The 25,927-nt window shown below is 38.4% G+C and overlaps 1 protein-coding gene across 2 annotated transcripts in view; it reads left to right on the plus strand.

Annotated features, from left to right (window-relative positions):
• Positions 1-25,927, plus strand: part of LOC126248832 (TRPL translocation defect protein 14) — a 185,815-nt gene that overhangs the window by 91,287 nt on the left and 68,601 nt on the right. The window contains exon 5 of one of the 2 annotated variants that reach the window (XM_049950251.1): positions 22,938-23,009. The exons of the other annotated variant lie outside the window; for it this stretch is intronic. Coding sequence (XP_049806208.1) covers positions 22,938-23,009 — 72 coding nt within the window. The remainder of the gene's footprint in view (positions 1-22,937; positions 23,010-25,927) is intronic. 2 annotated transcript variants of the gene reach the window in all.

A 25,927-nucleotide genomic window follows, 5' to 3' on the forward strand; every position in this document is an offset into this window, starting at 1 on the left:
AACGATAGGACCTTGGTTCAAGTCTTCCCTCAAGTGAAAACTTTAATTTTTTATTTTCAGTTTATTTGACGAACTCTTATGTTTTCATCACTTTTTGGGAGTGATTATCACATCCACAAGAAAACCTAAATCGGGCAAGGTAGAAGAATCTTTTTACCCCATTCGCCAAATGTACAAGTTAGGTGGGTCGACAACATATTCCTGTCATGTGACGCACATGCCGTCACCAGTGTCGTATAGAATATATCAGACATGTTTTCCCGTGGAGGAATCGGTTGACCTATGACCTTGCGATCAAATGTTTTCGGTTCCCATTGGAGAGGCACGTCCTTTCGTCTACTAATCGCACGGTTTTGCGGTGCGGTCGCAAAACACAGACACTAAACTTATTACAGTGAACAGAGACGTCAATGAACGAACGGACAGATCATAACTTTGCGAAAATAAAGAAAGTAAAGTTTTCAGTTGAGGGAAGACTTGAACCAAGGACCTCTGGTTCTGTAGCTACTCACGCTAACCACGGGACCACGGCGCACCTGAACTCACATTTGCCTTGATGTTGCTTATCTTGCGCATGGACTACTCAGTTTGTATATTTTACTAATTTTTTTTCACGGTTCCACACAACTTCTTCCTGTTTTCTCGATTGATCTGTGTTCAGTTTTTCAAGGCCTATCCACTGTGCCAACTTATAACTAAATCTGAGGGGGGTGCGATGGGGAGGTTCCCTTGTAAGTGTCCTGCCAATGAAACGCAACCTTTGGCTCACCTTCCCCACAATATTATCTATGTGGTCTTTCCAACTGAAGTTGTTCGTAATTTTAACACCCAGGTACTTTGTTGAATTTACAGCCTTGAGAATTGTATTATTTATCGAGTAATCGAATTCCAACGGATTTCTTTTGGAACTCATGTGGATCACCTCACACTTTTCGTTATTTAGCGTCAACTGCCACCTGCCACACCATACAGCAATCTTTTCTAAATCGCTTTGCAACTGATACTGGTCTTCGGATGACCTTACTAGACGGTAAATTACAGCATCATCTGCGAACAACCTAAGAGAACTGCTCAGATTGTCACCCAGGTCATTTATATAGATCAGGAACAGCAGAGGTCCCAGGACGCTTCCCTGGCGAACACCTGATATCACTTCAATTTTACTCGATGATTTGCCGTCTATTACTACGAACTGCGACCTTCCTGACAGGAAATCACGAATCCAGTCTCACAGCTGAGACGATACCGCATAGGCCCGCAGCTTGATTAGAAGTCGCTTGTGAGGAACGGTGTCAAAAGCTTTCCGGAAATCTCGAAATACGGAATCAACTTGAGATACCCTGTCGATAGCGGCCATTACTTCGTGCGAATAAAGAGCTAGCTGCATTGCACAAGAACGATGTTTTCTGAAACCATGCTGATTACGTCCCTTCGAGGTGATTCATAATGTTTGAATACAGTATATGCTCCAAAAACCCTACTGCAAACAGACGTCAATGATATAGATCTGTAGTTAGATGGATTACTCCTACTACCCTTCTTAAACACTGGTGCGACCTGCGCAATTTTCCGGTGTGTAGGTACAGATCTTTCGGTGAGCGAGCGGTTGTATATGATTGCTAAGTAGGGAGCTATTGTATCAGCGTAATCTGAAAAGAACCTAATCGGTATACAATCTGGACCTGAAGACTTGCCCGTATCAAGCGATTTGAGTTGCTTCGCAACCCCTAAGGTATATACTTCTAAGAAACTCATGCTAGCAGCTGTTCGTGTTTCAAATTCTGGAATATTCCATTCGTCTTCCCTGGTGAAGGCATTTCGGAAAACTGCGTTCAATAACTCCGCTTTAGCGGCACAGTCGTCGGTAACAGTACCATCGGCACTGCGCAGCGAAGGTATTGACTGCGTCTTGCCGCTTGTGTACTTTACATACGACCAGAATTTCTTCGGATTTTCTACCAAATTTGGAGACAATATTTCGTTGTGGAACCTATTAAAGGCATCTCACATTGAAGTCCGTACCAAATTTCGCGCGTCTGTAAATTTTAGCCAATCTTCGAGATTTCGCGTTCTTTTGAACTTCGCATGCTTTTTACGTTGCCTCTGCAACAGATTTCGGACCTGTTTTGTGTACCACGGGGGATCAGTTCCATCTCTTACCAATTTATGAGATATGAATCTCTCAATTGCTGTTGGTACTATATCTTTGAATTTGAGCCACATCTCGTCTACATTTGCATAGCATTGCCTTCTAGAGATGGGTGTGGTTGGTCTTCATGTTTTACATCGTGGTGGAAGCAGATTTCCACCTTGGCTTCTCCGGAAGCCCACACTTTTTAGACTTGACGAATCTTAAGAAAGCTCGTACGTCAGATTTTACAATTCAATCTCTGTTTTTTTAGCATTTTAGATATGCATCACGGTTTCACAGTAGTGTACACTGATGGCTCCAAACAAGGGAATTCCCTTGTCTGCTCTGTCGTGTTCCCCAACCATGTCACGAGGATTCGCCTTCCTGACGAGTATACCGATTTCTCAGCGGAGCTCCACGCGATCCTGAAGGCACTGGAGCAAACGCGTCGTATTTGGGGCAAATGGTTTCTCATCTGCTCCGATTTCCTTAGTACCTTACAATCGTTACAGAACCTGTACCCAGCTGAGGAGTTGGTTCGGCTGATATGTGACCAACTGTACGTGCTCCAATGGCAGGGGGTAGTCAGGTGTCATTCTGCTGGATGCCAGGTCATGTAGGGATCTGGGGAAGTGAACAGGCCGATCGGGCTGCCAAGGAGGCCTGCAGAGGACAGTATGTGGCACAGTGTCCTATTCCCTTTCAGGCTGTACTACATAGGAAGTGCATGCAGTTGTGGGATGAGGAACGGCTGGTTGTGACGGTCAGTAAGCTATGGTTGCTGAAATCAACAACCCGGCTGTGGCGTTCCTCCTGCCAGTTGCTCAGACGGGTTGAAGTGACCCTCACGCGTCTTACAATTTGGCACTGCCCTCTCACACATAGCTTTTTAGTACGGCTAGAGAATCCCCCGTTCTGTGATGCTTGTGGCGTGCTCATCTCTGCCCGCCATATTTTAACAGAGTGCATTTTATGTCGTGATGCAAAGGCAGAAGCAAATATTGGTGGGGATCTGCCCTCTATTTTAGCTAATGACGAGACGAATGTGAACTAAGGTTTTGAAGTTTCGTGATGCCTGGACTCTGGCCTAAACTTTTGGGCTGGTGGTTTTAGTGTGTTCCACAGTGGCTAGCTTCTCCTTTTTTTATTCTTGTGGTAAGCCAGCCACATCCATCTGCTATATTGTCTTAGCTTCTTATACCACTTTCTTCCTGTGTCGTTAATGTTTTACTGCTGACTCAATACTTCGTTCAGTGGTTCTGTGCGAGTACGCACATAGTTTTCGAACTTTTGTTACCTGTATTTTACGTGCTGTTTTTATCTTCCCGTTTTGTGTATTTTACTGATACTCGTCTCAATCTGTTTTCGCGCGAGCACTAAGGACGTTGCTGTCGTGCGCCCATACAAACATGTCCATACTTCGCAAGCCACCTTACGGTGTATTGCGAAAGGTACTTTGTGTACCAGTGTCACGTCTCCACCTTGTCCATTTCCCAGTCGCGTATGCCTCGCGGACCGAGCGAGGTGGCGCAGTGGTTAGACACTGGACTCGCATTCGGGAGGACGACGGTTCAATCCCGCGTCCGGTCATCCTGATTTAGGTTTTCCGTGATTTCCCTAAATCAGTCCAGGCAAATGCCGGGATGGTTCCTCTGAAAGGGCACGGCCGACTTCCTTCCCCATCCTTCCCTAATCCGATGAGACCGATGACCACGCAGTCTGGTCTCCTTCCCCAAACCAACCAACCAACCGTATGCCTCGCGGGAAGAAAGATTGTTAGTAAGCCTCCATGCGGTCTCGAATCCTAATTTTATCTTGATGGTCTTTTCCTCAGTTGAACGTAGGAGGAAGCAATACATTGCTTGACTCAAGCAATACATTGCTTGACTCTTCTAGAAATGTTCGCTCAGTAGCCCATACCGAGATGCAGAACTTGTTAATGACAGATATTTATATTTTTATAGTTTACAGCTATCTTCTAAAGTCCAAAAATAATACCTTGCAGATTACTTAAAAAATATCCAGCCACTACGTCATTTTCGTCTCCCTGAACATAGTCTCAAGATTTTAATACCAATTGGTTGCCGAAACGTATCTAACCATATATATCTGAATGGTAACTCCTCGAGTTAGAGACTCGCTTAGGCATTTACCAGGTTAAATAATGATAAATTATGGCCGGTTACTGTATATTCAGTCACATTTTGAAATCCTCCGAAAACCATTTCTTTCTTTTACTGTGTATTCAGCCATGTTTTGAAATTCTCCGAAACTTTTTTTTATTACAACCAATTGTTTAAGCACCTTTCCAGTTAAAAATTACTATCACCTATAGGAAAGTTATTGTATTAATGAAGGAAGTTTAAAGGAATTGTTACTAATACCTAATAAGTTCTTTAAGCCTATTCTTATCTGTAAGTTAAAAGGAATGCATTTTAATCCAGGTTTATTATTATTATTACTATTACTGAAAAAAATTTGTTCTTGCAAAATTGTGAATTGACTGCGTACGAAGTTTCACGACTCTGTAGTTATGGCGAAATGTTACACGAATTGGTTAACCCAGGTTGAGAAACGTTTCTTATTAACTTGCATGAACCATTCGCATGATGAAAAAATGCTTAGTGAGACCAAGTACGCCTTATTTGTACCCTCTTGGCAAGACGTAGTATGAAGTTTTTCCATTTTATTTAGAATTATTTAAATCTCGCATGTTGAAGATCCAACAGTCGTTTTGAGCTACGTTTGCGTTACTCGTAGGCTAATTGTCTACTCCATGAAGCTACAATGATCATGAGCTCAACTCTTTTGGATGTTTTGAATGTACCAATAGTTCGTTATTTAAGTGAACCCCCAACCGTTTGGAAAAGCAACAGTCAATTTCCCGCGAGGGAAAATGGAATTGATTTGTAAGTTACTATACAAAAACTTACGTTGCTACCCTTGATTTAGAATCGAGTAACAGGAAACGAATGGCGCAAAGAAATAATTTCTGTGTGGGTTTCTTTTAAAGTGCCAGATTTGTTTTCTCTGTGTAATTAAAATTATACTCTGAAAAAGATTGATCTGTTACGTTTTTGTTATTTCCTCGTTTGTTTCAGTATCTTCAAATTTATTGTGGTATTGAAGATTTCTTTCCTGTTGTAATTCACTGAAACCGTTCACTTTAAGATGGAAATGGGGGCAGGATATGAAGACATTCCACGCACCATCAGAAATACGAAACCAGTTCATCAGGCAACCGAGGAAAACATAATTACAACAGCCATATTGCGTCTCCGTGAAAGAGGCGTAAAATCAAACCTGATTAACATCGCAAACCACGTTCGTCTGCTAACCCATTCCGAAGAACCTATGCAGAATATAGTTGAGAAATTAAGGGTTTTTATTGAAAAGTCTATGGAAGCTGGACTAATTCATAAAAAGGGCGATGAGTACTTGTTAAGTACATAACCATACTATCTGCCACTCGCAAGGCATTAGTGTGTGCTTTCTGCTGCATGAAGAAATTAAAGAATGCCACATTCACCAACCGCAAATCGCTCTCAACAAGTAAACAACAATCATGCTCTTAAAAATACGTAAAATATATTGTTTGTTCAAATGTTAAAATAATTTTAAGTATTTCACATCTTACTGATTAAGTGCTGGAAATCACGTATTTCCTTTTATGTATATATTACATCGCCGTCGAGAAAAAAATACCGCATAGTGTATGGTAATTGGCATTTTCGGATTTCAGTCAGCTGGCGTACTTAGCGCACCTGCACTAAATGAATGGAAATAAAGCTGAAGGAAAATACCACGTAAGACAACCAAGCGAAGTGAAGTGTAAATTCGCGTATCTGAAGCAATGCAATAGCCAGTAACTGTGCTGCTAACTGTTGGCGAACTATGTACATGTATATGGGGGAGGTTGAAACGGCGGAATATCGTAGCGAAATCAAGGAAGAACCACAGCGGATGGATGACTGGTGGGTTAGATGACAGCTTCTGATCACATTCAAAAATAAATTTTCACTTTCATACGCTACTTTCAAGTGGACAGATTTTGTGACACCGTCCATTTCATCTGTGGAAGCCTCGACTCAGTCTGAACAGTTTTCCAGCACGCAGGTAGGCGTAATAACAAGCAATAACAAAGTGCTGTGCTGTGCACGATTTTGAATCTACGCAGCAAATCGACAGTCAGCTTTATAATTTCTTTAGCGACGAATATGCCATATTAAAATCAGCAGAAGTATAAAGCGGAATATGGCTAAGGCCGGGTTCACAGACTCGTGCCATCGTTGGCGCCAACAGTGTTCATCCAGTGTGTGGATCGCTGAAATATATTGGAACCAACGTTGGCTTCAATATTGATACTACTCTGTTGCATGTCGGCATTCCGACATCAAAAGAATAGGTCCAATATCGATAAGCTGACCACACATTTGCGCTAACGTTGTTTATCTCACGAACAGTGGAGCAACACTATTCATGCTCAAACCGCAAATGAACTGGACGCGATCTGTGCGTCAGCATGTTGGGAAAGTTGGCTCCAATATGTAAGCGCTGTCCCATAAAAATTGACCAATGCTGGCGCCGACAGTGCTGGCACCAATGTGTGGACGATGTGTAAGATTTACTATCGTAATAAACTTCGGTACGTTATCCGTTTTGCACGGCCCTCGATAGTGAACCTCCATAAAAACGGAACACAGCGGCAGCCTTTTGTAAGCGCAATTATCTGGAACTAATTGTCGAGTTCTCTCAAGGTTTTCTGTCTTGCAAAGATTAATAGAAAAACACGCATGAGACAAGAGCACAAATTTATAAAGTAATACTTTGTACAACTTATTACCTTTAAATCGTCAGCTTCGTTGTACTAAAACAAATCGTATGATCACAGGTTTTCACATGCCTACAAGAACAATAAGAAAAATGAGTAACAGCATCGAAAAACATAATGGAAAAGGCAAAGGTTTTCCGTCTTTAAATTTCAACTGGTATCACTGATGCATAACAAACAGGCAGTTATATTTGTGGGCATCTTAAAACTCGAGGCAATACAGAAAATCATTGCACAATGTAAAGCAGTTTACTGTTAAAATTCAGAGAATCTGCTTTTGACGCTCTTAGTAAACACATTACTACCATTCAACATACCTATTCTGTCAACATCTTGAAGAGAAAAATTAGTAAATACACTTGAAGCATGCAGTGGCTTTTGCTTGTCTAGTTAAATTTTGTGTGTTTCATTAACCAAAGAAAGTCATTCAACAGAGTGCCATCAGAGCAGCTTGCATGGCTGTGCCAAATATTTCATTACTCAGTGGGATGAATGCCAAGAACACAGGGATTTTTTCTTTTTTAGAGAGGGTGAGAACCATACCTAATGCCAGTACATAGTATACTCTTGAGATGGTGGTGCTATAAATAGACTGCCGAGCTTAACATAGCAACATGGTAGATAAATCACCAAATGCTTAACATACTCTCGTTTCTTGAAACAATATGGAAATTTTTAAATGAAATCTACGTCATTAGTATACAGCCTACTGATCAGCCTGCATCTTTTTCCTTTTCAAGCCAAATATTGGCAGTGAAAATTTGTACCACCACCAGACATTGGTTGGAGAAAATACATGTTCAAAGCCAGTGGTAGACAGAAAACATCTTCCGAAATTGTACTAAATACTTTTTCTGAGAATTACTTTGAACAATTAGTTCATGAGCCCACACGAACAGTAAATGGTTGCGAAAACACACTTGACGTCATAGCCACAAATAATCCTGATCTAATACAGAGCGTCATGAGGGATATGGGGTTTAGTGAACACAAGGTCATTGTAGTGAGGTTCAAAACCATATCAACCAAAACCCTAAAAATAAATGCAAAATATATCTATTCAAACAGCAGATTAAAATTCGCTTGATGCCTTCCTAAGAGAGTGTTTCCATTCCTATCAAGCTAATTATGTAAGTGTAGACCAGATATGGCTCGTATACAAAGATACAGTACCGACAGCAATAGATAGATTCATACCGCATAAGTTAATAAGAGATGGGACTGATAGCAATGGAAAAAAGCATGCCAAATTCAAAACAACGCAAAATTGGCTAAGTTTCACGGAAGCTCGAAATTTAGTGCAAATGTCAATGCGAGATGCTTTTAATAGTTTCCACATGAAACATTGTCTCAAAATATAGTAGAAAAACCAAAGAGATTCTGGTCGTATGTAAAGTACACCAGTAACAAATAACAGTCAATACAGTCACTGCGCGATAGCGATGGAAATGTTACCGATGATGGCGCCACTAAAGTGGAGTTACTAAATACAGTTTTCCACAATTCCTTCACAAAAGGAGTTGAAGGAAATATTCCAGAATTCGAAACCAGGACAGCTGTTAGCATGAGTGGCATAAAAGTAGGTACCTTAGGAGTTGTGAAACAACTGAAATCACTAAAGAAAGGCAAGTCTTCTGGACCAGATGGTATAACAGTCAGGTTCCTTTCAGAGTATGCAGACACAGTAGTGCCCCTCTTAGCAATCACATACAACTGCACACTTGACGAAAGGTCTTTCCCTAAAGACTGGAAAGTAGCACAGGTCACACCAATATTCAAGAAAGGAAACAGGAGTAACCCTTTGAATTACAGACCCATATCGCTGACTTCAATTTGTAGCAGGATTTTGGAGCATATACTGTATTCGAACATTATGAATCACCTTGAAGAAAATGACTTATTGATACATAACCAACATGGATTCAGAAAATATCGTTCTTGTGCAACACAGCTAGCTCTTTATTCCCATGAAGTAATGAGTGCTGTCGACAAAGGATCTCAGATCAATTCCATATTCCTAGATTTCCAGAAGGCTTTAGATACCGTTCCTCACAAGTGACTATTAATCAAGTTGCTTGCATATGTCGTATCGTCTAGGTTGTGTGACTGGATTCGTGATTTCCTCTCAGAGAGGTCACAGTTTGTAGTGATAGACGGTAAATCAACGAGTAGAACCGAAGTGATATCTGGCGTTCTGCAAGGTAGTGTCATAGGCCCTCTGCTATTCCTGATTTACATAAATGATCCAGGTGATAATCTGAGCAGCCCCCTTAGATTGTTTGCAGATGATGCTGTAATTCACCATCTAGTAAAATCATCAGACGATGAATTGCAATTACAAAATGATCTAGAGAGAATTTCTGTATGGTGCGAAAAGTGGCAAGTGGCAATTGGCACTAAACAAAGAAAAGTGCGGCGTCATCCACATGGGTACTAAAAGAAACCCAATAAATTTTGGGTATATGATAAATCGCACAAATCTAAGGGCTGTCAATTTGACTAATACCTAGGAATTACAATTGTGAGCAGCTTAAATTGCGAAAACCACATAGATAATATTGTGGGGAAGGCGAAACAGACTGCGCTTTGTTGGTAGAACACTTAGAAGATGCAACAAACCCACTAAAGAGACAGCCTACATTACACTTGTCCATCCTCTGCTGGAATATAGCTGTGCGGCATGGGATCCTCACCAGGTGGGATTGACGGAGGCCGTCGACAAAGTGCAAAGAAGGGCAGTCCGTTTCGTGTTATCGCGCAATAGGGGTGAGAGTGTCACTGATATGATATGAGAGTTGGGGTGGCAGTCACTGAAAAAAAGGTGGTTTTCTTTGCGGCGAGACCTCACTAACTTTCTCTTCCGAATGGTAAAATATTTTGTTGACACCCACCTATGTAGGGAGAAATGATCATCATAATAAAATAATAGAAATCGGAGCTCGAACGGAAAGATTTAGGTGTCATTTTTTCCCATGTGCCATTCGAGAGTGTAATGGTAGAGTAGTAGTATGAAAATGGTTTGATGAACCCTCTGCCAGGCACTTAAGTGTGAATTGCAGAGTAAGCATATAGATGTAGATGTGCATGATGACATCACAAGCGTGCTAACCATCTCAGCAGTGGATGTATATTTTAATTATTTGTGGGCACCATCCACGAGCAGAGCAACACAGCATTGATACGGTTGTATTTTCTGAAACATACCATATGGTTTCATGCCAGAAACTAGATTTAGATGCAACTAAGAGAAGTATATCACTAACTAAACTGGAGGAGGGCTGAAGAAAACATCAAGAACCAAGAGTATAAATAGTCCAATTAAAAAACTGAAGAATCTTTGACAGCTATTTATAACAGGGAACGAAGTTAATGCGAAAGGTAAAATATGTTCCACATGCTAAGGTATACTCACTACATAACTAATCTATATATCACAATTTTCTGCAGTGTGAAAAGGAAACTTGTTCGATAACTTTACACCGACAGAGGTAGCACAGATTAGAACAATGCCTTTCTTTTGGTAGAATTTATTGAACACTGGTGTGTGTGGACATATGAGAGAGAGTACAGTCGGATGAAGAGAGTGAATCATTCTTTATACAGATGAAGTCATTAAGGGGAGTAGGATGTCAATTTTTTAAAAAATATGCCTATTCTGTAGCGCACATCTCCCTGAATAGTTTGATTTATAAAACATATATATTTCAGAGATTATAATGCATGTTATTTTGCCTTAACTGTACCAAGCTGCAGTGCCACACCCCTTTGCAAAGTGTTCTTCCTTGTATGAGTATTTCGCTCTGTAGAATCTGAATGCTTATATTTGCCCCAGAGATTGTCATACGTGAAACAAAGGACTACTGATATCGATACTTGCTCTGCTGCAATCGACATGCATTGGTTTGATCGCAGATGATGATGATGATGATGATGATGATGATGATGATGATGATGATGATGATGATGGATGATGATGATGATATTATTATTATTATTATTATTATTATTATTATTTATTTCCTTTCTCAGACCTTAGGTCTGGTTCGAAACGAAAGTGACGCGGACCTTGATCAAGCGTGACTTCCTTTTAACTGTACGGTATATGTTACATTGCGTTTAAGAACTTTCGGGTAATTGAACATGTATCAATAATTACGGATTTCTGTAGTTGTATATATAAGTTGGGATGTAGCTGTATTGCGTTGATGTACTGGTGGATATTGTGTGGTATGACTCCTGTAGTTGATAGTATAATTGGTATAATGTCAACTTTATCCTGATGCCACATGTCCTTGACTTCCTCAGCCAGTTGGATGTATTTTTCAATTTTTTCTCCTGTTTTCTTTTGTATATTTGTTGTATTGGGTATGGATATTTCGATTAGTTGTGTTAATTTCTTCTTTTTATTGGTGAGTATGATGTCAGGTTTGTTATGTGGCGTTGTTTTATCTGTTATAATGGTTCTGTTCCAGTATAATTTGTATTCATCATTCTCCTGTACATTTTGTGGTGCATACTTGTATGTAGGAACGTGTTGTTTTATAAGTTTATGTTGTAAGGCAAGCTGTTGATGAATTATTTTTGCACCATTGTCATGTCTTCTGGGGTATTCTGTATTTGCTAGTATTGTACATCCGCTTGTGATGTGATCTACTGTTTCTATTTGTTGTTTACAAAGTCTGCATTTATCTGTTGTGGTATTGGGATCTTTAATAATATGCTTGCTGTAATACCTGGTGTTTGTTTGATCCTGTATTGCAATCATGAATCCTTCCGTCTCACTGTATATATTGCCTTTTCTTAGCCATGTGTTGGATGCGTCTTGATCGATGTGTGGCTGTGTTAGATGATACGGGTGCTTGCCATGTAGTGTTTTCTTTTTCCAATTTACTTTCTTCGTATCTGTTGATGTTATGTGATCTAAAGGGTTGTAGAAGTGGTTATGAAATTGCAGTGGTGTAGCAAATGTATTTATATGAGTGATTGCTCTGTGTATTTTGCTGATTTCTGCTCGTTCTAGAAAGAATTTTCTTAAATTGTCTACCTGTTCATAATGTAGGTTTTTTATGTCGATAAATCCCCTTCCTCCTTCCTTTCTGCTTAATGTGAATCTTTCTGTTGCTGAATGTATGTGATGTATTCTATATTTGTGGCATTGTGATCGTGTAAGTGCATTGAGTGCTTCTAGGTCTGTGTTACTCCATTTCACTAATCCAAATGAGTAGGTCAATATTGGTATAGCATAGGTATTTATAGCTTTTGTCTTGTTTCTTGCTGTCAATTCTGTTTTCAGTATTTTTGTTAGTCTTTGTCTATATTTTTCTTTTAGTTCTTCTTTAATATTTGTATTATCTATTCCTATTTTTTGTCTGTATCCTAGATATTTATAGGCATCTGTTTTTTCCATGGCTTCTATGCAGTCACTGTGGTTATCCAATATGTAATCTTCTTGTTTAGTGTGTTTTCCCTTGACTATGCTATTTTTCTTACATTATTACATTATTATTATTATTATTATTGTTATTAAGGCTTGCAGTGTGGTGGTGTATATTTCAAAACGATTTTCATTTCACTGTGTTGTTTTGTATTCATTTGTGGCATATTGACGCCTAGAATTCATTGATTTAACTGTAGACATCATCACCAGAGGAACAAATGTTACACCAGTGGCTCAAGACTGCAACATCCCAGAGCCGGTAAACAAACCACTGCCGAGTACTTCAAGAAGGAAACTTGTTTTTGTTGCCAATGAAAATGGAGGTTTTGAATCTGAAGGTTATGGAGGTTGTGAATCTGAAGGTTATGGAGGTTGTGAATCTGAAGGTTATGGAGGTTGTGAATCTGAAGGTTCGGGTAATATTATTGTTGGTGATAATGTACTGTCACAGTTAAATATTGGACAATGTTATGTGCAAGCATTGCTTTGGTGTGCATTGTGTTTCTGTGGTGGACGAAGAGTGTGCCAGGAAAGACCTTACAACAAATTTATCTGTGATATGCAGCAAATTCAACATTGGTGTGTCTTGCACACGGTACTTAAAAATGTAAACAAAGGTTTCTATGTGAATTTGATGGTAGCATATGGCCTGTGCTGTATTGGTAGGCGACAGAAGGCAGCAAGAACATTTTGTGCAGTGATGAATTTTCCACCACCTCCAGGAAAATTTGAGAGATATTATGGATTACTGCTTGGGGCTGTGAAAGATGTTGCAGAATCATCAATGAAAAGTGCTGCAGAAGAATATTATTGAAAATGACAATGGCAGGAACATAGTGGCCAATTTTGATGGTACCTGGCAAAGAGAGGGCTTACTTCAATGAATTGTGTTGTCCCAACAGCATCGGTTGACACTGGCAAAGTACCAGATGTTGAAGTGTTGAGCAAATTTTGTCATAGTAGTGTGAAAGGGATTCCATATCATGAGTGTAATATGAACTATGAAGGCTCAAGTGGAGGTATGGAAGTGCAGGGAGTTGACAGCTTGTTTACCAGATCTATTGCCTCTTGTGAACTGTGATATGTGAAGTAGCTTGGTGATGGTGATAGTAAAGATTTCCTTGAGGTTCAAAAACGTGCTCCATGTGGAGCGGAGACTATGTGCACAAGTTAGAATGTGTGGGACATGTACAGAAAAACTTGGCACTAGACTTACAAGGCTGAGACAAGATGTGTCAGGAAAAAAACTATCTGATGGGAAGGGAATAAAAGGGAGAGGGCGACTGATGGATTCAGAAATGGACAAGCTAAAGACATATTATGGCTTGGCAATAAGGGGACTAGAAAAATATGAAGCAAGTGGTTTGGGCCTTATACTTCCACAAAATGTCCACAGACAATAACCCCTATTTGCAACTAGTGCCCAAAAGGAAGTGAATCGTGGTGTTACTACCAAAGGTCAATTGCTGGTGGTGAAGAATACCATCACAGGAATTCTGTACCAACTGCTATAATGGAGGCCATCAAACCTATATTCAGGGATCTTGCAAATGTCTTAATGACGGTACCCAAAACCCAAATGAAAGTTTTAGCCAACATGTATGGGAAAGACTGCCAAAAACCATATTTGTGGGAAGAAATGCACTTGCTATTGGTGTTCATGATGCAGTTTCATGTTTTAATGATGATGTGCAATGCAGGAAATATGTTTTAGAGTAAATGGGAATTAAGTCCAGAGTGAACTGCATCAAAGCTTTGTGTACGATAGACGGAGAGCGTGTAGTGAAAGCAGACAAATCATTTTTGGAGGTGATAAAACCAAGAAGAGTGCATCATAAGAATGTGAAAAGGAAGAAAATTGATCCAGGAAATGAAAAAGAACCTGCTCATGTGCTGGACAGTTCTAAAAGAATACCAAACACAAGCAGAAACTTTAACAGCCATTTTCCACAAAACACCAATTTCTGTACTTAGGTACATGTAACATCCAAAATAAATATCCTATTACTTTCAAACTTGATATGCTTACTAAACACACTCTTTAATGCAATACTCTAAAATTTTCCAAATCTATTAAAAGCTGTGGTGAAAATTGAGATAATTAATTATAAAATTTGAGTTTTTCTAAACATGAAGTTTAAAATGTAAGAGCTCATTCATTTTTTCATAAATGAAATAAGTTCTAGAGTTTCATACACCTGTAAGTATGGTTTGTATGCTGTGTAAAATTCATCGAAGAATATCTCTTACTTACGAAGAAAAGTGTACATATAGCAACAAATGCAGCCAATAGTAAATGAAAAAAATGATGTTTTGTTTTAGAAATTCCACTGCTATGAGTGTGAATGCTGAATCCTTCCTGGTAAAGTTGACAAAGTTTTATGAATTTATTTGTAAAAGTACTGTGGTGCCTCTCCTGTTCCAAGTGGGCCCATTTGACATTCTACCCACCTAAAGGAGACGAGAGTGAACCCCAATTGACATTGCAACACAACACTGAATACAACTAGTATTTTGCCACAGCATTACCTCACTAGGAGTGGAAAGCATAGAAAATTGTGCAGCTCCCCTCAAAAATGTTGTTGTGCCCCTTGAAGTGACACATCTTGTCAAATGGATAGCTCCAATTGGGATAACACCTGAAGGACTGCTACTTGCAGAATATTTCTGTCAATCAAAGCACTTCAACCATAAACTGCATGTGTGACAAAGCAAGGACCTCTGATGAACAAAAGATTGTCTTAGAATGACAATACAGAATAGGTAGCTCAATTTGGATGGAAAGGACTAGAGCTCAATTACAGGAGGCAACCCGTTCTGTGGAGAGGCATACAGATTCCAGAGTCGGATGTAACTTCATGGAGTTTCTGTGCAATTTATCAAAAGAAAATTTTAGCTGTGTTGTTATACTAAAGTATATAGAAAGAGAATAAATGCAGAAAATTTGTGTGTTTTATTGGCCATTATCAACTGCCTACACAAGTACATAGTAAATAAGACTAATTTGTGCTAGTGGTATAGTACATTTTAACTATCACAGTGAAAACTGTTGTCTGGTAAAGATTGTCCAGGCAATGGTGAAACTCTCCTGGTTTGACAGCTCTGTGATAGCACCCAATCTCACTGACCTTTTTAAGAGAACATAGAAAGGAACACTTTTGAAACCCAATCAAGTTGCCTCGTGAGGGAGTTAGGAAATGCCACACATTAATAGCTGTGTAGCCCTGAATCCAGCCTAGATCATGTACATTCTCATTGTTACTTCATAAGATTGATCCTCCAGCAGTTTGGAACAGTAGTAAATATTTAGGTTACTACAATTCATTAATAACAATTGTTCTTTTTTTTAAATTGAAATATTATTCTCTGAAGCTGTTGTAATCACTCCCAAGGAAATCTTATGCCGAGGATGGTGATTCATAGGGTGGACCCACTGTCAAAGCAAGCATAGCCAAATAACATTAACAGAGCTCCAGGAGATCGTAAAAATGAGTACTTTATCCTACAAACTGAACATTTGAAGCAGCAAAAATCTACATAGCAACAAGATCAAATTAAACAAAGGAAAATCCAGGTTGGAATATTACCAGTAGTATGAAAGTATAGATTGCTGCTCACCATAAAGATGACACACACTGTTGCAGACAGCCATGACAAAAAAGACTGTTACATATAACCTTTCGGGCATGGCCTCCTTCAGAAATGAAAAAGTACACACATTCACACAAGCAATCACACCTCACTGCTTTCTCCAGCCTCTCTTGCCAGAAAGCAAGTGAAATGTGTGGAACAGGAGCAATAAGGTGGAGTGGGTTGGGGAAAGGGGAGGTAGAGCAGGGTACATATGGGGAAGAGGAATCATTGCTGTAGGAACTAGCTGTGCCAGGACAGGGGTAGTAGGTGCTATGCTGGGAGGCTCTGGGAGATGGGAGGGAAATGTGGAGCAAAAGGGGGAAAATACCAGTTGGTGCACAGGCAGAGAGCAGAGCGCAATGAGGGTGAGGTGGCACAAAAAGATGGGGGGGAAAAAAAAGATTTGAGCAGTGATTAAGTACTTCATAAAGTAAGGTATGAAAACAAAGGACATTCATGCTGACTACCAGAATAAAGGGGGGACTCTGCTCCTTCATGTTCAACTGTTGCCAAGTGGACAAATGAATTTAAATTTGGTTGGGAAGCTTAGATGGAGATCTGCGCTGTGGTTGGCCAAGATGTGTCTCTACTCCAGAAAACATTGCAAAAGTGCACAAAATGGTCATGGAGGATCACCTATTGAAAGTGCGTGAAATTGCTCATGCTTGCGAGATGTCATCTGAAGGGGTATGTCACATTTTAAGTGAAGAATTAGAAATGAAAAAATTATCTGCAATATGGGAGCTGCGACTCTTGAAGGATCACCTATTGAAAGTGCGTGAAATTGCTCATGCTTGCGAGATGTCATCTGAAGGGGTATGTCACATTTTAAGTGAAGAATTAGAAATGAAAAAATTATCTGCAATATGGGAGCTGCGACTCTTGATGCAGGGTAAAAAATGTATGAGAATGGACAAATCAGAATAATGGCCTTTTTTAGGAGAAACTAACAAGATTTTTTTGTGCCGGTCTGTGACCACAGATGAAACTTGGGTGCACTACTAAATCCCAGAGACAAAACAAGTCAAAGCAGTGGAAACATGCTGATACTATGCCACCAAAGAAAGCAAAGACAATTCCTTCGGCGGGGGAAAGGTCAAGGCATCAATGTTCTGGGATGTGAAGGGGATTCTGTTTGTGGATTATCTCCCTACTGGGCAAGCAATTACTGGAGAATACTACGCTAACCTCCTGGACAAATTGCAACAATAGAAACGTGAAAAAAGGCCAGGTTTAGCAAAGAAGAAAGTCGTCTTCCATCAAGACAATGCGCTTCCGCACACATGCCGTCGCCATGGCAAAATTACACAAACTAAGGTATGAATTGTTGCCACACCCACCTTATTTACTTCATATGGCCCCGTCAGACTTCCATCTCTTCCCAAAACTGAAAATTTTTCTTGGTGGACCAAGATTCACTTCAAATGAAGGATTGACAGCCAGAGTTGACAACTACTATTCAGGCCTGGAGGAAACTCATTTTCGAGATGGGATCAAGGCACTCAAACATCGGTAGACCAAGTGCATTAATCTACAAGGAGACTACATTGGAAAATAAAAAAAGTTTGTGATTTAAGTGCTTTTTTTTTTCTATGCCATTCTGAGAACTTTTCAAACCACTCTCGTAAAAGTAAACATCTGATTTGCTGTTTTGAATTATTCTGAGAATTGATCTGTGTTACATTGTCTGTGTATATTCTGTGATGTATCTTCCCACTCCTTTTTGCATTCTCAGTCCAACGATGACCAAGCCAGGTCTGGCCTTACCTGTGAGGTGGAGGAGAAGATGGCCTGAGAATGATACTACGCTTGAAAGAGCTGCACTGCAGTTGTAGACTGAGGGTCATGACCTGGTATTCCTCTACACCTCCAGCTGTTCAGCAGAGCCATGGCAGACTTGCTCATAGTCAGTTACAGAAACAGGTGTGAGAGAAAGCTACTCAGAAAGAAATAATTATCAGGATTGCCTGAAAATGTTAACAAGTCATGTTACTTGAATTTACCAAATATTGTTGATACAACTTGTATGAATTCCTGACAGCAGCAGAAAATCTTCAAATGTAGAGAAAAACTGAAATTTTAAAGACAATAAGTGACTCAAAAAATGATTCTTTTATCTTTCAACATGTCATTGTGGCATATCTTATGTCTGACTGACTGTAAGACTCTCAAGGACAAACCCAAAGAACATAGGTGTAATGCCAAACTTGAGCCATTGAATAAACAATTGTCAAGCACTTCCTTATGGACTACCACCAAATTGTAATTATCATAAGACCAATATTGTTTTCAAGCGTTGAGTTTATTATGGAACCAGCTGGACTTAATCTAAGCAAAGAGCAGAGTCTGCTACTCAGCTTACTAAGAAAAAAGTAATGGATGTGTTATGGAGTGTCGCTGTGAGCACTGAAAATAGTGTGTTTGTAAATATGAGTTTATTTCATTGCCTCCAGGAATAGTATGAGACTATCGCATGCAAAATATAGCCATTTGTTGGTTTTTCTTTGTGCCACCACTATGACCACTCCCTTATTATCAAAAATGTGCTGCCAATGTATTCACAAGCTATTATTCTTAGGACTATTTCACAACTGTAATGTGAATGTTTATTACAAGAAAAATAAGCCAAGCATCGGGGGCTGTCATGCTAATTTTCATGTAATCAGCTTTCCTCTAATGTTCTGGTAAAGGGCCCTTAGAACCAGCTGCCATTTCTTGTATTACTGAGAAACAACAGAGGTATTCTTGCTGAAATGTATTAATTAGAACACTCATTGGATGGTGATACCATTTACATTGCCTTAATAATATTTGACAGCATAACCAGGATAAACAAAACTATTCTTTCCAGAATTGAAAAATAGACTGGCCTACCTGGTGGGGCTCTGTACTTGTCGATACATGTCACATGAAAGCTTCTGGTTGTATTCCCTTTACAAAAGAGAGTAATCTACAGGACCCTGGAGCACGTATGCCCACAGAGAGCCTTTGATTCACTTTATGCTGTGGGTAAAGTAGTCAGTGGAAGTTTTAAGATTTGGCAAGGGAAGGTTTGGCATGGTGTAGATGTTCATCCATGACACCGCAAATTCATATGACAAAGTGATGTGATCAGTATTATTCCCCCCTAATGAATGGAATCTCTCTATCAGTGTCTGAGAAGTTAGTAGAGATATATTTGTTTTTCAGTGGACCATATAGGTGTGTGAACCCCTGATACATAATAATTCAGATTCAGACCACAATCCTGTCACTTTCAACCCAGCAGAGTAGTTGTAAGAGGTGTCATCAGGAAACTGCTGAGGCACAACACAGATAACATTCACATTCCAGACAGAAAGTGACATGAAGTAGTGCAGTGCAGTCTAGTGCTTCACACACAGAATTGCAAATGCACATAATACTATACAACCTAGACTGTCCAATCAAAAAGACACGAGTATCTCTTGTAAGGAGCTCATTTGAACATGCCATCTTCTAAAGATAAATGGCACTATTCTGTATTCTGTGGGCAAGAGAATATGAACAGCCTTGCACTAGAACTCAGGACCAACTATGGTGTCAGATTTAAACTGCTTGTTGTTAGACTAATTAACAAATCCAAAAGCTCAATCTTGTAATGGTGCTAAACCATAATTCAAAAATCCTGTTCCCCTTCCCCCTCATTTCTAAATCCTTGGCAGGAATTTTTCTTTTCGGAAGGACTGCTACTTCCTGTTCATATGGAAGAGAATAGCTATTACCAGCCTGTCAAAAAAAGAGAATTAACTCTTTCTCCAAGTCAGTAGTTTTTGTCTTCTTCTAAGGTTTCTAGGTGCATAAAAATCACTCCTCTTAGATTTCCTGTATCTGCAGAACATAGTCATCACAGAGCAGTTTGGTTTTGGTATTGATGTTGGATACTGTTCAGCTGATTGACGAGATTGTATTGATTAACACAGGCTGCATGTGGTCTATTCAACACTGAAAAAGAATTTCCCTGGGGCTTGGGTATAACACCTTACAGCTGTGTGTGTGTGTGTGTGTGTGTGTGTGTGTGTGTGTGTGTCTTGACTCATGCTTAAGAACTTAGGTACTCCTCCCTCCCTCTCCCCTTTTATTGCTAAAGAAGCCTACAGATTTTGCATACTGGATTGCAGATGGTGGGATGTTAAATAGTTTTAGTATGATTAAATATTTACAGGTGGTATTCAGGCAAGTATTCTTTTTTGTGCAAGGAACTTTCCAATACTTCCCATTAAATCAGTCATCCCATTGTGTTGTCTTCATGGGAAAAATAATTAACACAAAAAACAGATGAATGCCTTTTTATTGGCATTTTTAAAGAAATTTATCAGCATAAGAGTAATATTTATCTCTGGGCTTAAAAGAGGGATGCAAAAAAGCTTATTGAAAAAGTATTTTACATGTGGTGGTAATTTCCTGTTTTGTATGTTACTTATATCATGCTTAAGATGTAGTGTGACAACACAGCAGATTGGTGGGGAAACTACATTGCATTTCAAGGAAATGTATAACATAAACATGCTTGACTCTGAGGTTAGTAGCTATTGAGTTTTCTTTTTCTTTGTGTAGTTTGCTTTGGTTTCCTATTTGAGGAACTGTGTGACCTTGAATGAAATGTTTAAAACAAATTGTTGTAGCAGCTTTTCAGAATAAGTCTTTTGTCATTGAATTTGGGAAATATTGACATTTTCAAAGTACATTTTCAAGTTTCAGTGTTTTGTAAAACGTAGAATTTGTCACCTTTGGGCAGACTGTGAGACATACTTGCATTGGAAGATAAAGTGACAGCCTAATTATAAATTCTGCTTCCTATATGTTATAGTTACTTCACATTTGCTGCACCTAAGACATGGTTAAAACATTGTGATGCAAATGAATACACAATAGATGCTATTAAAAGAAACATGCTTATATCATTAACAGTTTTCAAACTTTCTAAGTGAAATTTATTTTTCTTTAGTCATATCTTTTCTCCTTTTACTGATTTGCAGTCGTAATTTAAATTTTTTAAATCCTATGTCACAGTTCCTTGAATTTGTTGGCTCTGCTTTGTAGGAGACACATTAAATATGAAATTAAGGAGGTGTCTTAAGATTTTCATAGCTGGGTGTAATGGAAAACTGTGTAAAAAAACACTATTAGTTACATATTCAACATCCAACTAATCATATGTTGTACTGTAGGAAAGTAAGGCTTATCCAGTCATACTTAATACTGTATATGTCAGCTACAGAAGTTTTATGTTGATAGTGTGACTCGGTGGTTAAGTGCTAGTTTATTTTCCCGAAGGTCTGTAGTTTGATTCCTGGTGACATCTTTCACTTTGGACAATGTTTTTTACTGTGAAAACTGCCAGAGTTGGTTCATAGTCCTTGTTAAACTGTTGGTCTCTCTTTTAAATGACTAGGTACGTCAGTTCAAAGGTCAGAGGAAGGCAAGGGCATACCACCTCCAATAGGATTGCACCTATTAAAGCAGTTTGGTTTTAAAATGAAACTTCAGGTTGGTGACAGTTTCACTCCACCTTTCTGAGAACTAATTAAAATTGCTAAACTGCGTCAAGAATGACAAACAGGAACATAAATGTAACTGAAAGCTTTCAAATTCCAAACTTGCATATTTTCTGTGTTACAATATGTCATTCTATTGTGTACAACATACAGAAGACAACACTTATACTTGACATACTATCATGAAAAAGGCAAGACGTAACAGTTTCAATTTTTATTGAAAATGTGGGGCACTCATATATAAAACAGGAAAGTAGCATTTCATGCAATGTACAAAAAAATTCCACTTTGCCTTAGTGGCCTCATACCACATTCTTCCATATTGTGGCAAGTAATCCTATTGCAAGTGTGACTGAAGTATGTGTTACGTTCATTGACCTTTGTATTTATTGTGCAACAGTTTAGGATAATATTATTCTGATAATGCATGCATCACTTAAGTTTGTATTTTTATTCAGTTTGTTGATGAGTGATCATACTAACCTTCAGACTTGCATTTTTTGTGATTCTGCATTTGGCACTGCAGAAGTTATGATTTGCTGTGAATCATTTTATTTGCTTGTGTAAGAGAGCAAAAGGATAGAGGACAGTGCACGTATGTGAAGTTATACCCAGCAAATTTTCTGTTTCCTTGAGTGTTATCTTTTCTTTTATATTTTCTTGAATGTTTTGTGTGTAATTGATGCTAAAAAAAATTTAGAAAGTAAAGTAGTCATCTGAAATATAGACGATCTTTTATTCCAGTGAATACTGACCAGTATTAAAAGAATAATGTGTGTGTTTGTATGTGGGATAACAGGGAAATGTGATACTCTGAATAACAAAAATCTGTACAGGCTTCAGTATTTTCTGCAGTGATTTGTGAAAACATTTATTTTATCAGAAGGTAGAATACTATTGTGGTTTCAAGTGTTCCATTGTAACACAGTAAATTACACGACAATTTGGTAATTTATGTTGTCTTGCTATTACTGTCTGTATTTTTTCAGTGTGGCGTGTAGCTTGCAAGTATAAATTTAATTTTTAAGTTTAGGTTTAAGTGTAATTTCTGCTGGATGATTCAGATAGTTTTTTTTAACATTGGTAATGCAAAGATACAGATTTTAGCTTCTTGAAAATGATAAAGGTACTATTAACACTTCTGTGCGATGTGAGGTTTTGTACGAACTGCTTAGATTGGACAGTGAGGCTACTGGGATAGCAAAGTATTCTGAAATTATTAAGATTGTAAGATTATTATTGATGTACAGTGGCAGATAATGAAGCTGACTTTTCACTCATGAGGGAAAAGGGGAGTTGTAGCCACCTGATTACAATTGGAAAAGACAATGGCAAGAGAAACTAGAATTGGTCTAGGTGAATCTTGCTAGTGATGATTACTTGTTCTAGTGTTGGCGTTCGTACCTCACTCGTGTCCAATTTGTGTGGCGAAGTGCACTGGACATGGCAACAGTAGTGAGGGTGAGTCTGGCCTCCCCCATAACTGCTTGCTGTGTGCCATTTAAAGGACAATAATTTTTATTGTAGTTAACGCTTTGTGCTACAGAATGGATTAGTATTGTTGTCTAGTTCATTTGAGATACGTATGTAGGGTGCTAGACACACACACACACACACACTCACACTCACACACTCTCTCTCTCTCTCTCTCTCTCTCTCTCTCTCTCTCTCTCTCTCTCTCTCTCTCTAATGTTGCAGCAGAAGCAGCTGCTATTTACTGACATTTTCCCCAGTATTACACAATGGACAAGCAAAATTACGCTACACAAGCTGTGTAAGATGTTAGTAAGTTAAGGAAAAACTCACTCTATAGAAATGGGGTGACTGGTATATAATCCCACAAAGCTTTATATCCCAATACTCTCCTTGTTGAATTTGAATTGAATTCATTTTATACCTTACAGAATGCTGTCACATTTATTCTCGTGAATAGCTAAGCATATCGAGATTTGTACAATATTCCTTTATATTGAACTAGTTATAAATAGAAAGTAACAGTGGTATTAATATGTACTACATACATACATGTGGAATCCTGCTTAAAAATACAGAAGATAAGTAAACATGTTTTAAGACAGGTGAAATGGAGAAGTCTCTTTAGAGTTTTCTGTTTTTGTTTTTTCTTACCAAAATTCCTAGTATATGATATGGGTAAATGAAGAAGACTGTACTTACTGATATTGGAAAAGGGCAAAGTGACCCTTCAACAAGTCATTGAAGTTTGTTGCCTACTTATATGAATATTAAAAAAAAGAACAGAGGATATGAAGAGTGAGCAAGAGGAATGACAAATTTGGAACTCAATGACAAGATGTGAGAGGGGAAAAAAGGTACAGCAAAATAAAAATGTTAAACTGAGTGGAAGCCCTCATTTCTGTTTTGTCATTGAGACTAGTTGGACTTGACGACCTAGTGTTAAAGCACATACCTGGGAACCAAAAGGTCACTTAATCAAATCCCATCTGGGCCACACTATTTCAGTCTACTGTTGACTTAGGCTTTACCTCTCATTGACGTAAAGATTCTTCAGGAACAACACACGGTTTAGACCCTACATTAAACTGTAGGTCCTCATTCCCTGCTAGGACTTCTGGGGTATACTAGGAACATGCAAGTAGCCGAAAGTATTGTCCCATAAAAAACTTTGCAGCAAGTCATTGAGCCACATGAATTTGGAATTATTATTATTATTCTTTACTTTCTCAGACGTTTTTAAGTCTGGTTAAAAATGAAAAGTGACGCGGACCTTGATCAGGCGTCACTTCCTTTTAACTGTATGGTATGTGTTATATTGCATTTAGGAACTTTCGGGTAATTGAACATGTATCAATAATTACTGATTTCTGTAGTTGTATATATACGTTTGGATGTAGCTCTATTGCATTGATGTACTGGTGGATATTGTGTGGTATGACTCCTGTAGTTGATAGTATAATTGGTATGATGTCAACTTTATCCTGATGCCACATGTCTTTGACTTCCTCAGCCAGTTGGATATATTTTTCAATTTTTTCTCCTGTTTTCTTTTGTATATTTGTTGTATTGGGTATGGATATTTCGATTAGTTGTGTTAATTTCTTCTTTTTATTGGTGAGTATGATGTCAGGTTTGTTATGTGGCGTTGTTTTATCTGTTATAATGGTTCTGTTCCAGTATTATTATTACTATTATTATTATTATTATTATTATTAAGACAAGTAATGGGTCATTGTATTCTGCTCTTTCATTTCTCTTCAGATGGTCTTTTTCATTATCTGTACTTCTTACAGTTTTCATGTTGTAAACTTTCTTTCATCGAGGCTATTTGCTACTTCTTCAAATAACAATGTTTCCCTAGCAGCCCTAAATGTATTACATACTTTAGCATTTTCTTATTCTATTTAACTGTTGTTGACTACAGTCTTTCTCACCCATGTAGTTTTTTATATTTTTAACATTTGCTATTACCTTTTGGATAAAACTTCACTTGCTGCTGTAACATCACTGAGTAAAATTGCAGTATTAATGCCTCTTGAGTATTCATTGTATGCATATTCCCATAAAACTGCAATTTTGTCCATTTATTGCTTCAGAAATATGTATTTTTAGAAAAACGCCTTGTAACTTAAACTGCTTACAAAAAGAAGAAACGTTAAGTTCTATACTGAATAGTACTTAAAAAGTTTTAGTAATAATAGTCAGATTAATAATAAGAAAGATTGAGTCCCACAAGTAGTTACATTGTTTCTTATACTTATATTTTGCAGCTTTGGCACTATTAGTATTACTGAGTGGTAAACAAACTTTCAGTAAATCAAAGGTACAATAATGAAGAACTTTCCCTTGCTCATTTGTGTACATAGTTTCCCACTAGTATAGTTTTCAGCAAGTTTATAATATATTAATTGTAATAATAGGACGCAAAATTAAACACCTCCAAAATGCATTGTTGTGACTCAAAAATTACTGATAAGCTAAAATTACTGATATGCTACTACATTATGCTTAAATAACTTTGGGTATTAGATATTGTACAGTTAAAATTGTTTTGTATTTTGATTGAGAGAAAAAAATATTTTAATTGTGACATACAGGTAACACTATTCCAAAATTATCATAGTTCTAGCAGAGGAAGCTTGAAATATGTTCACACACCCTTTGCATCAGAATGTGTAATTAGTCTTGCAAACATTGTATTGGAGGTATGTGTATCTTCTTCGTATCTAAATGACTATACATGCTGTATAATCAATCATAAAGTTAACTATAACTACACTCAAACAGCCGGATGGGGTAGCACGGTCTAGGGTGCCTTGCCATGGTTCACGCGGCTCCCCCCATTGGAGGTTTGAGTCCTCTGTCAGGCATGGGTGCGTGTGTTGTCCTTAGCGTAAGATAGT

The sequence above is a fragment of the Schistocerca nitens genome, chromosome 1 (genome assembly GCF_023898315.1).
Source record: "Schistocerca nitens isolate TAMUIC-IGC-003100 chromosome 1, iqSchNite1.1, whole genome shotgun sequence".
NCBI lineage: Eukaryota > Metazoa > Arthropoda > Insecta > Orthoptera > Acrididae > Schistocerca > Schistocerca nitens.